The 17,078-nt window shown below is 39.3% G+C and overlaps 1 protein-coding gene across 2 annotated transcripts in view; it reads right to left on the bottom strand.

Moving 5' to 3' along the window:
- LOC124544714 (protein bric-a-brac 1-like) overlaps positions 1-17,078 on the bottom strand; it is a 183,770-nt gene that overhangs the window by 164,012 nt on the left and 2,680 nt on the right. For both annotated transcript variants that reach the window (XM_047123359.1, XM_047123360.1), the window contains exon 2: positions 8,275-8,614. In XM_047123359.1, the coding sequence (XP_046979315.1) occupies positions 8,275-8,550 (276 nt within the window). In that variant the 5' untranslated portion in view covers positions 8,551-8,614. The remainder of the gene's footprint in view (positions 1-8,274; positions 8,615-17,078) is intronic.

Here is a 17,078-nt window from a genome sequence, read left to right as displayed (position 1 = left end):
GAAAATCAACAGTTACACCGACCGACATCTGATTAGTGATTTCAAAGAAATTATAGTATCTAGAACACCGGACTTCTAGAAGTGGCCCTCGAATAGATAGAATCTAGACAAAGACGACTTGGAAGACCATGAACAAGATGAAAAGGCCAAGTGAAGGATAATGTGTACTAATGAGGACTGCAGTGGGAGGAGATGCTGAACCATAGACTGGGAGAAAAGAGAAGTTCGAAAGCGGCCATAAACTACCAGCTTAAGCAGAACGTTTCAGGAGGAGGAAGAAGAAGAATTCTGTTTTTAACAAAAATTAAATGCTGCACTATGCCAAATTCTGTGCTTTCATTTGGAAAGAAGGAAGTGCATATCATTTGATAGAGATACAATACCTCTCCATATAATGAAGTGAAAATTTCTGAAGGACTAAGAGAAGATATACAAGGGCTATCCAGAATGCAGCTCTCATTCAGAAACATCCATATAAACTGACACCTTCCTATTAATTTTCTTACATTATGTTTTAAGCATTGTTAATGATTTGCACATAGACACCAGCTATTGGAATGTAACTAGACAACTGACAATGCATACAGTATGTCTTTTGCATGTGGCCTTGTAATGTCTATCTGGAACAAGCTATTGCTTAGTATATAGATTATGCCACAAGTTCTCAAAATCAGTGAGTGCAGTCTTATGCCAGTACTGCTTTTTCAATTGACTCCAGTGTGTTTAAAGATCTGCAGCACATGTAAACAATTTCTGTGCTATTTCCACACCATAGCTCTCAACGACTGTAATTGTGCCAGTCTTTACTCTGTAGACAAACAACAGTCCCCACAGATGTGATGAATGCAAATTTTGCAGTATTTAAAATAAGCTCTCTAGTAATTCTTTTTCTAGTTTCCAATTTAGAACCATGTCTGGACTGTAAGGTGGATGTCCAAAATGTCTCATTCAAACTGAGGCAACAATTCCTTTTTTTGCCAGGTCACCAAACGTTGTGGTGAAAATAATGTGACACTGGAACACAAAAGAGTATGCTACTTGTTTTGGATAGCTCTTCTCAGTTTTCTTACTGTATAATAGTACGCTCCAGAATCACATGTTTCTATGTTCCATAAAATCCACAAAGAATATTCCTTTACCATCCCGAGATAAGGTAGCCATAACCATTCTAGCTGAAAAAAAGTTTAATGTGCCGCCGTAAGTCCCCCCCCCCCCCTTTTTTTTGTCTGACCAGGCAGTATGACCCCACACAACTGAGTATTGTTTCTATTGTTCACAAAGAAAATCAATGGCTCACAACCAGTCATTGTTTTGTTCAGTAGGCTTCTCCTTTCACATCACAACAAAAAAAGTCTAGCGAAGAAGTCATCTATTGAGTTTAGAGGTTGTGAGAAAATAATTACAAAACCCAACATATACAGAATTTGAGTGTCTGTAATTTTAGTCTCACACAAAACACTTCAAGTAATCTACAGGAAATTAGCCCACAGTTGAGATACTGTGGAAGTCTGATTTCACTTTCCTGTAGTAGTTGTTGCTGCCTCCAAGTTTCTGTACCATTTCATTACTGACCACAGACAGATGGTCACTTTTCTTTTCATCATGAATGGCCCTGCTCTTGAACAAATGACACCACAGATGCACAACACCTGTAATAATCATGTTCAGTTTGTCCACAGCACAGTTTTCACGACAGCTATCAGTAGCTCTGAGATTTAAAAATTGTACTGCAAAACAGATTTGACATTTTTTTCAAATTGAATGCTGATTTTGAATGGCTACTCTAGGTAAACAAAAAGCATTGTGGCTTTCTTACTATTTCAGCTCCCAACACGCTGATCGACTGTGAGTCAGTGTAGCAACTGTTCTGTCCCCTCACCACTTCTCATGCTACATGAAAACTGCAACTTTTTACCGAACATCCCTCACATTTCTACATATTTGGCTGAGATGGAGATTACACTCTTCTCCATACTAAAGAAATACTTAAGGTCAATAGGAATAATCATAAACATGTTCACTGTCAGCTTTACAATGTCAAAGACCATCAATGTCTTTCACTAACACACCTAACTGAAGCAGCCAAACCAAACATCCGTAACTGCCAATGAGTTACTCACGATAATTATTGTCATAAAAGCTGTGAGCTCTCGAACCTGGCCAATCAGAGACTGCCCATGAATTTATACGCCTGTAACCCAAAACATATAAAGTTAAAAGGTTAAACATTTTGTTTGAAAATCATCATGTGGGTGGGGAGGGGAAAAATTTGGGGGGGGGGGGGGGGGGGAGAAGAGAGAGAGAGAATGAGTAACAAATGAAGGAAACATTTCTTTCAAGAAGTTTTTCAAGGCTGTGGACCTGTTCCATCTAAATTATTAGTGAGTCTACCACAATCTGCATTTCAGAAAATCCAAGCAACAAGGATGCAGGTTTCATGTACTGTAAAACTGGAGTACAATGTCTTTTTAATAACTAGGTAATTTGATGAGGAGCCCAAGTTTAGATTAGACGCGAAATATACGACGGCCTTCTCAAAATGGTTCAAATGGCTCTGAGCACTATGGGACTCAACATCTTAGGTCATAAGTCCCCTAGAACTTAGAACTACTTAAACCTAACTAACCTAAGGACATCACACACACCCATGCCCGAGGCAGGATTCGAACTTGCGACCGTAGCAGTCCCACGGTTCCGGACTGCAGCGCCAGAACCGCTAGACCACCGCGGCCGGCGGCCTTCTCAAAAGAAGCATTTAGGGACACAAGAAAAACTGAATATGGATGGACAGATGGAGACTTTAACCATTCTCCTTTCAACTGCTTGCTAACCACTGAAACAACTCACTCTGCCTTTCAACTGAAGCACAAGCTATGCAAATAATACTGTTGTTTCTTAAGAGCAACACGAATGTCTCATCCTCTAGCACTGGAAACATTTACAGAATAGATATTTTATAGAGTGATACCACTGGTGAATATTGGTGCATATACAACAATGTGTATGTCCAGTGCTGGGAATAAAACTCCAAGTCATCATGTTTTGGTAACAATCTCTGTACTGAGATCATAACTTAAAGCACATTTAGAAGGCACTTAGACAGCCATGGAAATAAAGCAAAGAGCAATTAAAGTGTCAAAATGTATGGCTAACTGGAAAAGTGTTGGGCCTATTTCAATTATGCTGGGCAAATCTGAAATATAACTAACTTAATAAATATAGCTAACATAGTTTTATAAGGTTACTTGTAGACATTCCCTTCAAACATCGAGTGAATGGCTGATGCACCAGCACAAGAACAGTCAACCTCACTGGACTTGCTTCCAAATTTCACAATTTTCTTAATTGAGGTTTTCAATAGTCTTCAAAGAACAGTTGTTTACCTTCAGGTCACATACATATATAAGGGGACTCACATTTAGCTTACTGTTATATGGAAACTGCTCGGAACCCCAAGTAATCTCGATACCCCCACAGTCACTTCACTAAACGAAGTGTGTAAATCATGGTGGAAAACTCATCAGCTTCAATAGTAGTTTATAGTAATTAATTCACAACAAATGGTTGGGCAACCTCTTCACTGAACATAATGAATTCTGTGATGCCTATTTATATATATCTTCCAATAGGCAGTCTACTGATCCTATGCTACAACTTCTCTGTCAGTTTTTCATGGCTTTTTACTCTTAAAAGCCGGCACGCAGGAACGCCTCTATGCTGCTGCTCCTCATCCACTTCCAATACATTTAAGAAATACATTCATGACACAATAACAATGTCAAACTACAAACACTGTTCGCAGGCACGCGCGCGCGCCCACACACACACACACACACACACACACACACACACACACACACACACACACACACAGAGAGAGAGAGAGAGAGAGAGAGAGAGAGAGAGAGAGAGAGAGAGAGAGAGAGATGGTTGGTGGGTTGGTTTAAAAGCAGGAGAAGGGACCAAACTACGAGGTCATCGGTCCCTTGTTCCTAATAAAATAATGCCACAAGTGTGAGAATAAAATGGACGAAACATATAACACAAAACGGAAAGGAAGGAAAAGCAACAAGAACGAAGGGAAAGCAACGAACACCAAAAGGAACAAAAGAGGACAAGAAAACAACAGACGCTAGAAACAGAAGAGAGTAAAACATGAAAGCAGATTACAGTGGCTGGCCAACCACGAGAATAAAAAGGGAAAGCCAGCCACTCTACAACACATTAAAGCCTCCACCCTAAAAGCACTAGGGTGGAGGACACAGAGGGACAAACGACATGCACTAAAAACTACATAGAAGTATAAAATCCACTCTCACGGGTGAAATGTAAAACTGAAGCTGCTGTAAAGGCATTGTCGCCCAACCACGAAGCCAGGGTGCTAGAAAAGTTAAAAGTCTGCCGCGGAGCGACTAAAAGTGGGCAGTCCAGCAAGAGGTGGATGACTGCCATTTGGGAGCCACAGCGACCCTGAGGTGGGTCCTCGTGATGGAGTAGGTAACCATGCGTTAGCCACGTATGGCTAATGTGGAGCCGGCAGAGGACAACTGATTCCCTGGAAGAGGCCTGCATGGAAGACTTCCACACATTCATAGTCTCCTTAATGACACGCAGTTTGTTGTGCTTGTTGTTATGCCATTCCGTCTCCCAAAGCCGGAAAATCCTGCGGTGTTAGACAGAACACAGGTCAGCTTCAGAGATGCCTATATCCAGAAGGTGTTTCTGCGTCGCCTGTTTGGCCAACCTGTTGGCAAGTTCATTGCTGGGGATTTCGACGTGTCCTGGGGTCCACACAAACACCACAGAACGGCAGGGCATAGATGGACTCCTGAATGGATGCTACCAGATGGTGGCGAGGGCAGCACTGGTTGACAGCTAGTAGGCTGCTCAATGAGTCAGTACACAAGGAAAATAACACGCCAGGGCACGAGCAGATGTACTCAAGAACATAAGATATGTCCACCAGCTCTGCAGTGAAAACACTGCAGCCAACTGGCAAGGAGTGCTGTACAATATGTCCTCCATGAACAAATGCGAAGCCTATGTGACCATCAGCCATTGAGCCGTCAGTGTAAACCACTTCAGAGCCCTGGAACACATCCAGAATCAAGAGGAAGTGACAGCGGAGAACAGCCAGGTTAACGCAGTCCTTAGGGCCATGCAAAAGGTCCAGACAAAGCTGCGGCCGAGGCGTACACCATGGAGGCTTAAGTGAACGGACCGCAAGTAGAGGTGGTACAGGGAAGGACTCCAGTTTGGGAGAGAAGGGACCGCACGGAAACTGCAATCGTTAGCCCAGATCTGGGCCGCCGATACGGGAGATGGACTGCCACTGGCGGGAAAAGGAGGCGGTAATTCGGATGCTCATGGGAACTATGAATGTTTGCTCCGTAACTGGTGAGCAGTTGCGCACTTCTGATCTGCAGTGGAGGGACACCAGCCTCCACCAGTACACTGGTCACCAGACTCATTCCAAAAGCTCCTGTCGCTAATCGAACAGCACAGTGGTGCACAGGGTCGAGTAAATGCAATGCTGAAGGCGCCGCCGAACCATAAACCACACTCCCATAGTCAATTCGGGATTGAACAAGGGCTCTGTAGAGCAGGAGCGGCGTACACTGATCTGCACCCCAATTGGTGTTGTTCAGGCAACGGGGGATGTTGAGGTGCTGCCAGCACTTCTGCTTAAGCTGACCAAGACGAAGGAGCCAAATCAATCGTGCTTCGAAAGCCAGTCCTAGGAATTTATATGTCTCCACTACAGTGGATCGCCATTAAGGTAAAGTGTGGGTTCTGGATGAATGGTGCGATGCCGTAGGAAGTGCATGGCACACGACTTTGCGGCTGAAAACTGGAAGCTGTGGGCTAGAGCCCATGCCTGTGCCTTGCGGATGGCTCCCTGGAGGCGCTGCTCAGCAACAACAGTACTGGAGCAGCAGTACGAAATGCAGAAGTCATCTGCATACAGAGAAGGTGAGACGGAGGGCCCGACAGCTGCTGCTAAACCGTTAAGGGCCACTAGAAAGAGACACACACTCAATACAAAGCCCTGTGGGATTCCATTCTCCTGAATATGGATGGAACTATGGGAGTCACCAACTCGGACATGGAAACTTCGGAGCGACAGGAAGTTTTTGTTAAAAATCAAGAGTGGTCTCCAGAGACCCCACTCATACAATGTGGCAAAGATATGATGTCGCCAAGTCGTGTCTTATGCTTTACGTAAGTCAAAAAAGACAACAAGCAGGTGTTGCCATCTGGAAAAGGCTGTTCGGATGACAGACTCAATGGAGAGAGAGAGAGAGAGAGAGAGAGAGAGAGAGAGAGAGAGAGAGAGAGAGAGATCATGCTTCAAACAACCTTCAAACGACTTCGCATATGATGTATCCTGCAGAGGCAGTTGGTGTAGCAAGCCTACTGCCTGCTGATTGTAGTATACATCACTCTTCTGTGTCATACTAAATATCAATTCCTGGAGTGGCTGTTGCTTCTGTTTAATTATTCTACAAATTATTTTTCTTAATATTGTATTTCAGTTGTTTTCTCTTTTTTAGCTCTGATTTGCCTTGAAATAATTGAAAATCACATCCAAATTATCTGAAACATCTTCTAACAAAAACTGCTAGCTTTGTTATATCTCCTCCTCTTCCTCCAAGTTATGATGAGAAGCATGATTATATTCTCCATTTCAAAATCTGAGTGACCAAGTGATGGGATTCACAATTTTGACTCATTACTAGATTTTATATACCATTAGAACACTAAATTTTCTGGTAGGTGGAATCCTGCTTTTGAATTCATCCTGTTTCTGTAACAGCTTTCATTAGTAACTAAAGCTATGACTTCTTTTGGATCTGCAAAAAGCCAAAAACCATGGTGAGCCTTTCCTATCCTTCACCATCTTTGGCCCTCGCATGACAGACTAATGTAATATGGTGTCATTGTGCAACAGGATGTCTTTTGCACAGAATTGTTGAACGTTAGTAGGTATGACCAATTTTTCTTAGAATGCAATGTAATACACCCTCTTTACAAATATGTTTTGTCATTTACACATGAACATTCAATTCATTAGAGACCTTTTCTACAATTTCACACCAATCGATTTCACACCAGTCATTGTCAAAGTGACACAAGCAACTCAAACCACACCTAATCTTTGATTAATACATCGATCATACCGTTTACATGAAAAGTACAGAATATGGCTCAAATTCAGACAGAATTTCGTGTGTACTCTGGATTAGCGCCCAAGACCATGTCTTACTTTGTAACTGAATTTAAACGTGGTCGAAGAGCACAAGATCTGGCATGTATTTTACACCTGACAGAGGATCTTTTCTAAACAAATGGTTGACAAAGTTTATGACACTGTGACAGAAGGCAACCATATAAAAACAAGTGTGTGTCAAATAGTAGGCATCAAGAAGTTCCTAATGCCCTATATGAATGTCCAGATAGAAAGAAGCCAACACATTTGTTGACTCCACATCATTAAAGCTTCAAAAAGGAAGTTTCCAAATCGTGAATAGGGAAAATCAAAAGCACATTCTGAAGGACTTCTGGTGCTGTTATGTAGCTTTAGAAGAAATCATGATCCACCACTACACTCAGAACAGCCTAGTGCTGGTGTGAAAGTCCAACGAGAGGGGGAAAATGAGCAGAATCTGTCAACAGGAAAAGTGCAACTGACTTAGTTAGGGCTCTCGTGTTACCATCAAGAGTGGTATTTGAAAATGTGCGAACTAGTAACCAGCTCTTTAGCAGGAACAATATCCTTTGAATTGAATCAAAAAGGTGCTCTCATACCAGAACAAGGCACCTGTTCAGTAGCTCACATAATCAAGAAACATATGCTTCCAATGGGCTCCAACCATGAAGTAAATTAATTACCAAATTGCACAAAATTGTCTTTGAAAGATGAGGAAAGCAGTCAATAATTCCATAATTGTGAATTTATTTTTTTTTATCCATTTTTTTGCACGAGTTCATTTGTGTTTACCGTCACACGTTGATTACTATCTACAAAATATGTATCCACTTCAGTCAATGGGACTCGGTACTGCAGCTGTAACACCAAATATTTTTTACTAATGGCACTAAGCCACAGCAATCCTCCCTTTCTGTCTACTAAATACACACTGCTCCTAATGGCACAGTGACTTACAGTAAATGTCACTGATTTTTTTTTTTTTCCTTTTAAGTATGCTATCTCCCTAATAGTACATAAGAGCGAAAAACATTTTCTACCGCAAAGTAAGAAAAAGTACTTACCTCCCCCTTGTACATAAAATCAACAAGTGCCTGCACCTCCCAGTGTTTCATGTCCTTCATGAATATGATTGGATGTTGACACGGATTGTTCACAAGCATCTTTTCAAAATATGTGCTGCATGCTGACAGCACGACTTTGTGACACTTTATCATTCGACCTTCACACGCAAGAGTGAGGTCGACAAAGTGTTCCGAGGAAAGAAGTCGTGGGAACACATTTTGCAAGTTAGTGGTATAACTATTCCACTTCACACAAAACTGCTGAGATGCAAGCATGATACTGAAAGCCTCCAGCTACGCGGTCAGTGATGACAGGGACAGGGCCAGTATAGACAATCACCTGTAACAATGAACATAATTCTTGATATCAGCCTGTAATCATTTAACAGCATAAATTGCTTTAGAAAATTACTAATGATGCTATACGACAATGTGAAGGGCATAAAACAGGTAACACAAAATTTAGGATCCCAAATGTAGAGCCCACATTTTTCTTCATTCACTGGTCTGTTCAGTTAGTAGACAACCCAGAGTCAAAGCACACACAAAATATCTTGGAGCACATCATGGTATATACTTCATAGCATCACCTACCATTTCAAAGAAACATTACAAAACCAAAATCTTACATATATAACTTTTGTTCTTTGCATCCTCCTATGAAATGAAGGACAGATCAAATTTTAAAATGTTTCCATTCATTAATATCTTATATACACTGACAGAGAAAAAAATCACAACACCATGAAGAAGATGAGCAAGATAGATAAAGTTGGTAGGCGTGTTTCTGCAACTGAAAGATGATGTCTATTCAAACTAAGTGCCAGTCACGAATGTGTGGACCTAGTAGCACCACTATCAGGATGGAAATCAGATTTGTTTTAAATAGACCTGGTAATGTTAGTAAGTGGTAGTTACCTTTGAGATTGAACATAGTGAGGTGATATTCTGGAGAGACTTTAAGATGAAAAAGATGCCATTATCAACAGTTCACGGAGTTTGAAGCAGGTTGTGCAATACGGCTACAAGAATCTCTATGTTACTTTCATAATATTGCAAAAAGACTGCAGGAATATAGCCACTGTTCCATTATTCCTCTGATTCATATTCACTAGAACTGCTGCTGTTCCACAAGAAAGCATTACAGTGATGAGGAACTTAAGTGTCTCATGACCGGAGATTCAGATTTTATAAAAGATGATACTGAAGATGAAGATGAGGTAATTATTGCTCATAGTGACTATGACAGTGGAAATTAATGAGAATATGAGTTGAATAAAAATGAAGATGCTAACTGCCAAACAGGTTTTACTGGTGATTGCTTTGTAGAAAGAGACAAAGCTACTAAATAAAGGAAAACTGTTAGCTCAGACACAAGCAAAGCGAGAAATAAAAATGTGGTAAAAACTTTTGCAGGACCAAATGCTATGTCAGGCTTGTAACACCTGAGATTTCTGGACTCAGTACAATACTTAGCACGGAAATGATTGATCACATTGTAAAATATACAAACAAATACATTCTGCTCAAACCAGAATTTTCTGACTATCAGAGAGAAAGAGATAGTAAAGAAAAGATAAGAAGTGAGCTACTGGTGTCCCTTGGTTTATTTTATCTTTTGAAAATAAAGAAAGCTAACCACACAACTGTACAGGAGCCATGGAATGCAAATGGATCAGGAATCGAAACTGAAAGAACTGTCACGAGATACAATAAATTATAAAACCAGATAAAAGAGAAGGACATCTGATAAGCTGGCTGTAGTACATTCCATTTAGGCGGAGTTTGTGACAAATTCCAAGGGTACGCACAAACTCTGAGTTTTAACCATTGATGTGAAACCTCATGCTTTTAGGGGTTGCTATGGATTTGTACAATATATTCCCAACAAAACTGCCTAACAAGGCATTAACGTATTTTCGCTCTCCAATGCGAAAACATTTTTCATAAGCTATCTTGAGGTATACTGTGGAAAGCAGCTTGATGTAGTCTCAAATTCAGATTTAGAAAGGGAGTCACACAGAGGAACCCAACAGGAATATAACAATGGACAGTTGACAGATAAGCTACCCCCTGGCTTTGTCACTATTAAAGAAAAATCTTCCATCTGTTGGTACACTCAGAAAGAATAAGCGAGAAATTCACTTGGCATTCTTGTCTAAAAAAAAAACCTAGCAGCAGATTTGTCCCTTTTCATATATAAGAAGAATATGACAGTGGTTACATACATGCCGAACAAGAACAAGGCAGTTCCAACACTGTCAGCTATAGACGATTCCCGAAAGCCAGATTTATGTTACATTACAATGCCATGAATACAATTGACCAGGTGTGGCTCCTATAACGAGAAGATGGCTTTAGCAATCTTTTTCATGCTAATGGGCATTGCGGGCATCAATACCTCAATCCTTTTTCACCAAAATGGAGAAAATCAAAGGGTTTCAAGAAGGATTTTTCTAAAGAACTTTGCTTATGATCTAGGGAAATCACATCTAATAGGAAAATCCAAAATTCCAAGACTTCCTAAAGATATTTAGCTGTGCCTCCAAATGTACTGGACAACAATTGAGCAAGTTGGGGAGCCTTGAGGCAATAATATTAACACAAAAATAAAGTGTGATTCACATGAGAGTTTTGTCTGCAGGAAGCATATAATTATTAGGTTACACATGTGAAAAGTGTGAAGTTGCAACTGTAGACTCAAATGACTAGCGATCTGATATTGACCTCTCTCAAATTACTGAGTGGTGAACATGGTCTGCCTGTAACTTAATATAATATTGTTTTAGTAGGCAGTGAACATCAATATATTTATTTTCAACACTTATAGGGAATCAGAACTGTCTTTTTAAACTGTATAATTTAGATGCTTAGATTTATATCTATGTTTATAGTAATAAGCGCCATTAACAGCCATATTAAATATTGAGACCTCCTTTTGCTTTGAAAGGAGTAACAGTTTAGACAGTTTTCTTGATTAGACAAGTGGTACTATTAGTTATTGTTATCAACTGTAGTGATAAAATACTTTTTGTATTAATTATACAAAAAACTTATTCTGATATTGTTAATATCAGTTTGAGTGGTAGAATATCTGCCTTTAAAAAAAAAAACTAATTAATATCAATAGTAACATGAGTTTATAAGGGAATTGTTTTCGAACAGAAAAATGTATGTCGCACACTCAATGTCATGCAACTACTCCTGCACAGGAAAAGTGAGCGCCTGCTGGAGGATTTACGAAAAAATTTTCATTAAAATTATCTTGTAGCATAGAAGAGGATAACATTGTTATGTCTTAAATGTGATTCACGTCTAATATGAACTCCGTAACTGCACATAAAACCACCTTGCAACCAACAATCCATATCTTGTGGTTACATGTTAACCTTATCAGTTTTACATATACCTCTATTCCGGCAAGACATTTCCTCTTATAGACATTTACACAGTATCCTAAAGCAATGTAGGATAATATTCAAAATTAATTACAGGGCCTTGCTCCACAAAATTCACATTAATGACAGCTTTCATAAAAGAAGCACATTTCGAACTAATTTTCAACAAAAAAGTTATAATTTGCTTATTGCAGGCCTTTATGGTGCCTGCTTATACTACTTTGTTTAATCTCAGGGGTTGAACAACTTGTGTAGAAAACCGTGATGCAATTTGGCAGATCCCCTACTTTGCACAAATTCTATAGAAGAATTAATGCTCTTGGAAATTTGCCACCAGATTTTGTGCGTAAACACAGATGATGTTCAGGTCCAATGTTATTGAGTAACTAAAATATGCTACTGGAAAACTTACAGACCCTAAATAATTTATTCTTGACCAACAGAGGCCACATTCAACTCTCACATTTCAACAACAGAATGTAATACTGGTTACCCGTAAACCCAAGACAACTACACGTGTCGAAGGAACTCTCACAAAGTTCAGTTAGGTGTAGAGGTCACTTCTCCACCTCCCCCCCCCCCCCCCCCCCACCCTTGCCCTTGAGTTAAGTCTATACTTTCTCGAAAACAACAATGGTGAAAATGTGAATATTACAAAAGTTTTGGGACCAAGTTGAAATGTTCTGTTGAATCAAACTTACGGCAGCTGGCACAGACTCCAAAACGAGCACGCACGCACGTAGGAGAAACAGTCACTATTGCACAAAACTGTAGGGACAACATACAAGGAAAGATAAGAAAAGGCTTGGGAACATCACTTGACCTACTCAGCCACAGACTCTGGCTGTCCTAGAAGTACTGATCTATACAGGTTGGTCAAAAAGTCTGGAATGCTTGCACGGAGTTGCAGGGTAGGTTGTGCTGAGAAATAATTGTTAAGAAAAAAAAAATCTGATGCACTGTGCCGTTTCCAAGTTAATTAGAACTGAAGCCAGCCAATCAGGCCATTGTGTGTGCAAATTCAAGCAGCCTACCAAACACGATTAATGTCAGTTTTTCTCACTATGTAGATGACAGCAGACAAGACTGCTCAGTCTTACTACCATCCCATGTCCAATTTTTTGTTTTGCTCTCTTGCTCAGTTTCAGAAAACCAAACAAAGAACACATTTGGCAACACCATATCTGGCAGGTCACTTTAATTTGCTCATGCAATGGCCTGACTGGCTAATTTGAAAGCCAATGAACTCAAATGGTGCAGCATATCGAATTTTTTCTTAATAATTATTTCTCATCACAAACCAACCTCCAACACTATTACGAGCTTTTAAGGCTGTTTCTAACCACCCTGTTTAAAGTTTTTAAAATACAACCTTTTGTATTTGATAAGGAATGCAATCAGCTCCATGAAATTTTGCCCAACTGATGAAAAAAAGGGATATTTATTTTTAAACATTCATCTTCATCCTTTGTCACCAATTTAAATTAATTGTCCAAAACATTTAATAAAAGCCACAACAAGCAGGTACAGAGAGTCAAGGATATTAATAAGAAAAGGATGGTGAAAACAAAATATCACAATGGCTTCCAACATCATTTACTCAATTTTTTGGATAAATAATATAAGCCAGGTCATTTCTGATTCATTACAATTGTCTGAGGAACTAGGATTTAAGCTTATATGCCAAAAGATGTGAGTATGGTGCAACTGCTAGTCTAGCACACTACTGTATCGTCTTAAAAAGGCTCAGCACTTAGACAGTTACCTGCAGACTGTACAAGGTTTACAGTGATCACACCCAGGACTGCTACGGGCACAACACATTACATACACTGAAAACTCAGAAAATATTTGACAGCTCCTCTCTTAAATAGGCAGGGGATGAAACCAATGGTTACTCTGCAATTCACACTTAAATATTTGGCAGATCGTGCACAGAACTGCTTTCAAACTATTTCTCTACCATTCCACTCTCAAGAAGCTCAAGCGGGGAAAAAACCAACACTCAAATCTTTCCATATGAGCTCCGATTTCACTATCAAAGTGGGGTAATTTCTCTCTATGTGGCTGGGAGTCAACAAAATATTTTGACATTCAGAGGAGAATGTTAGTGATGCCAGTTTCGTGGAAAGATCTTGCTGTACTGAAAAAATGCCTTGTTTTAATTATTGCCACTCCAAACCACTTATTAAATCTGTGACACTCTCCCCTATCTAACAATAACAGAAAACTGACGGTCATTCTTTGAACTTTGATGTCCTTTGGCACTCCTATCTGGTGAGACTCCTGTATCACACAATAATACTGCAGAAGAGAACAGAGGCGTAGTGTAGACCCTGTCAGTGTAGACCCTGTTAGGTTTGTTGCATGTTCCAAATGTTCTGCCAATAAAAATCTTCAGTTTGCCTTCCTCATGACGTTTTCTGTGATATAGTGCAAATTTAAGTTGTTTTTAATTGTGATCCATTGGTATTTAGTTGAATTGGCAGTCTTTAAGATGGTTTATCACATAACCAAAATTTTAAAGAATGTTTTTAGTACTCATCTATCTTGTTTACTACTACTACTGCCCCCCCCCCACCCTCCCCCAGTCACCACCATAGATTGAGAGCTTTAGCTGCATTGGATAGCAAATGTTTTTCAAGATGACATTAGTGATTTGTGTGCAGATAACATCTGGACAGCAAAACAAGCTCAAACCACATATCTGTGTAAAAAAGTGAAACATGCCACGATATTTTGTGTCTAGTAACTGTAAAATACAAATAGATATGTGCACAGGGGCAAGTAAAGTGCTGCTACAGAAGTAAGGTATTGTGAATGTCTTGAGCTTTGAAGATCAGGCCTTCCTCTAAAGACTTTTTTATTATTCCTATTTACCTGGATGTAAGTTATTGTCTCTTCATAATCTAACCTCTCTGCAACCCCATGTCATCTTCTGCAAGTACTCTTCTGCTCAGTTTCAATTATGACACTAACAAAATGGTTTAACTTATAAACATTCTATCAGAGATCCTTCTTTTCGATTTCAATTCTCTCTCCCAACCTCACAAATCCCTCTACAAACTTTACTGTATCGTAGAACACTGGTCGTTCTTTCAGCATCTATCATTATCAACATTGCAAGTAACATCCACAATTGTTTTATAATTTAATGCCTTATTATCTCAAATCCACTAGGAGAACGCTCCAGATCCACAGCTAAAAGGATCCAATAAAAAACATAAGAAATGAAAAGACCAAGCCTACTGACAAGTTTGCTGAAGAATACAGTGGTGCTGCTGCTACAAGTTGACACCACTTTGTGATTTGAGAGAGATCAGATTATTTTCATCAAACAAACACTTCAGGAGATTGCAGATGTTGGATAATTACTTTCTGACTTCTGGAAACATCGCAACAATTTACAGAACTGCCACTTAAACAGGATACAGCATTTTATATGGTTGGCTGCATCACCACCACTTAATAAATGTGACACATTCCTGTGGGGAGAAAGAGGAATATTCAATATGAGTCGTCAGCTTTGACCAGTGATGTAGGAAAAATTGCAGGGATAAAGAAGAACATACGATATGAGATGTTGGCTTTGACCAGTGATGCAGGAAAAATGCAACAAACGGCTTATACAAAATTGCAACTATAATGTGGTATCGGTGGCAATTTTTTCAAACAGCTTACAGATCAGTGTCACCAAACCCAGGCTCTTGTTAGTTACAGATTTGTTAGCTTCGCCAACTCACAACTAAACTATCACATTCCAACCTAACCTACACCTCGGGAAAAGCTGTAGATCAATCTGTCACCACAACCAAGTTTCTTTGTTAACACAGTAGTTGGCTTTACCAAAAAAACAATAAAATTCAATACAGTAGAGTTTCTATAATTTGACACTTCGCCAGCCCAACACGTCCAATAATCCGACACAACATGCCGAGATCATGTGATGTGGATGAGTGGGACCACTTCAATTGAACAGTTTAGTAAACAATACGTAGTCGGCCTCCAATTTTTGATTATTGCATACATTGTGCAATCAAATTAGTGCCCTCTTTTAACTTGCTTCGACAGTGTTAGTGAATGTTTCATATCTTTCATACAATGTGTCTCAAGCAGGTAGTGAAAAAAGTAAACAAGACATTGACTTTGGTTGACCCAAAATTATTAAAAAATTAAACACAGGAGAAAAAATTAACAATTCAGCTTTGTTCTATGGTGTTGGGTGTGCTACCCTCTATGACATTAAAAAGAATCTCAATAAAATTGAGGGGTTTGTGCACAATTTGAACAGCAAACGCAGTGGCAGGGAAGTGATACAAACTGGTGAGTACCAGTTGATAATTGAAGAAGCTTTGTAAACATGGTTTCTTCATGAACGTAGTAAACACACTCAAAATTCAGGACATTTTATCAAAGAAAAGGGAGATTTTTCTATAAAGAAATTATGAAAAAAGACTATTTCCATACAAGTACCAGATGGCTTGGTGAGTTTAAACAAGATTTGTTATATGCTTGCTAACCACAATATGAAAAGAGTTAAGTCTTTGTCCTAGTCAGATTTATAATGCGGGCAAAAGCAAATTGTTCTGGAAACATTTGTCCAACAAAGCATCCAGGCACAAAGCAGAGGCAAGTGCTCCTGGCAGAAAAATAAAGATACAGTCATGCTCTAATGCTAGTGGAACGCACAAACTTGAGCTGCTTGTCATAGGAAAATCAAAAACTCCCAAGGCGTTCAAAAACTTAAAACATCTAGCATTCAAGTATAAACACCAAAACAGGGCTTGGATAGCATGGGAATTTTTCAGTGAGTGGTTTCACGTGGAGTTCATACCATCGATCAAAGAGCTCCTCAAGAAGCAAAATGTGTCTCAAAGCGTTGTTGGTACTGGATAACTGCCCTGAACATCCACTATGGATCAGAATATTATCCAAACTGTTAAGGTTTAAAAAAAGCTTGCAGTATAGAGTAATTAGTAAAGTGGAAAATGTTATCGAATCATTAACATAAATAAATGTTAAAGATGATGTTTACAACCTTGCTTGGGCTTGGGGAAGTATTTCGACTAAATTGTGGTACGTGTGAGGGATAAACTATGGCCATTATCTTCCTTTATTCCTTTATCAAACATGCACAAAAAATGTTTTAAAGAACATAAACTTATTGAGAACCCATTAACAATGAGAAAACCATGCAGCTCCAAGAAAAAACTGACAATATCTGTTCAAATGATGCTGCAACACACATCTGTTAACATGTAAATGACTGGTTATTCGGAAACAAAGATGAAAATTGTCAGCTGATGAGTGATAAGATTATCCAAGACATGTTAACTACATATGCCAATGAAGAACAATGGGAAACTTTTGACATTACAGACCATATGACATAACAATGCTGTGATT

Source organism: Schistocerca americana, chromosome 8 (assembly GCF_021461395.2).
Source record: "Schistocerca americana isolate TAMUIC-IGC-003095 chromosome 8, iqSchAmer2.1, whole genome shotgun sequence".
NCBI classification, from domain to species: Eukaryota; Metazoa; Arthropoda; class Insecta; order Orthoptera; family Acrididae; genus Schistocerca; species Schistocerca americana.
Note: the sequence above shows the minus strand (reverse complement) of the source record. Positions and strands in the feature narration are given on the sequence as shown.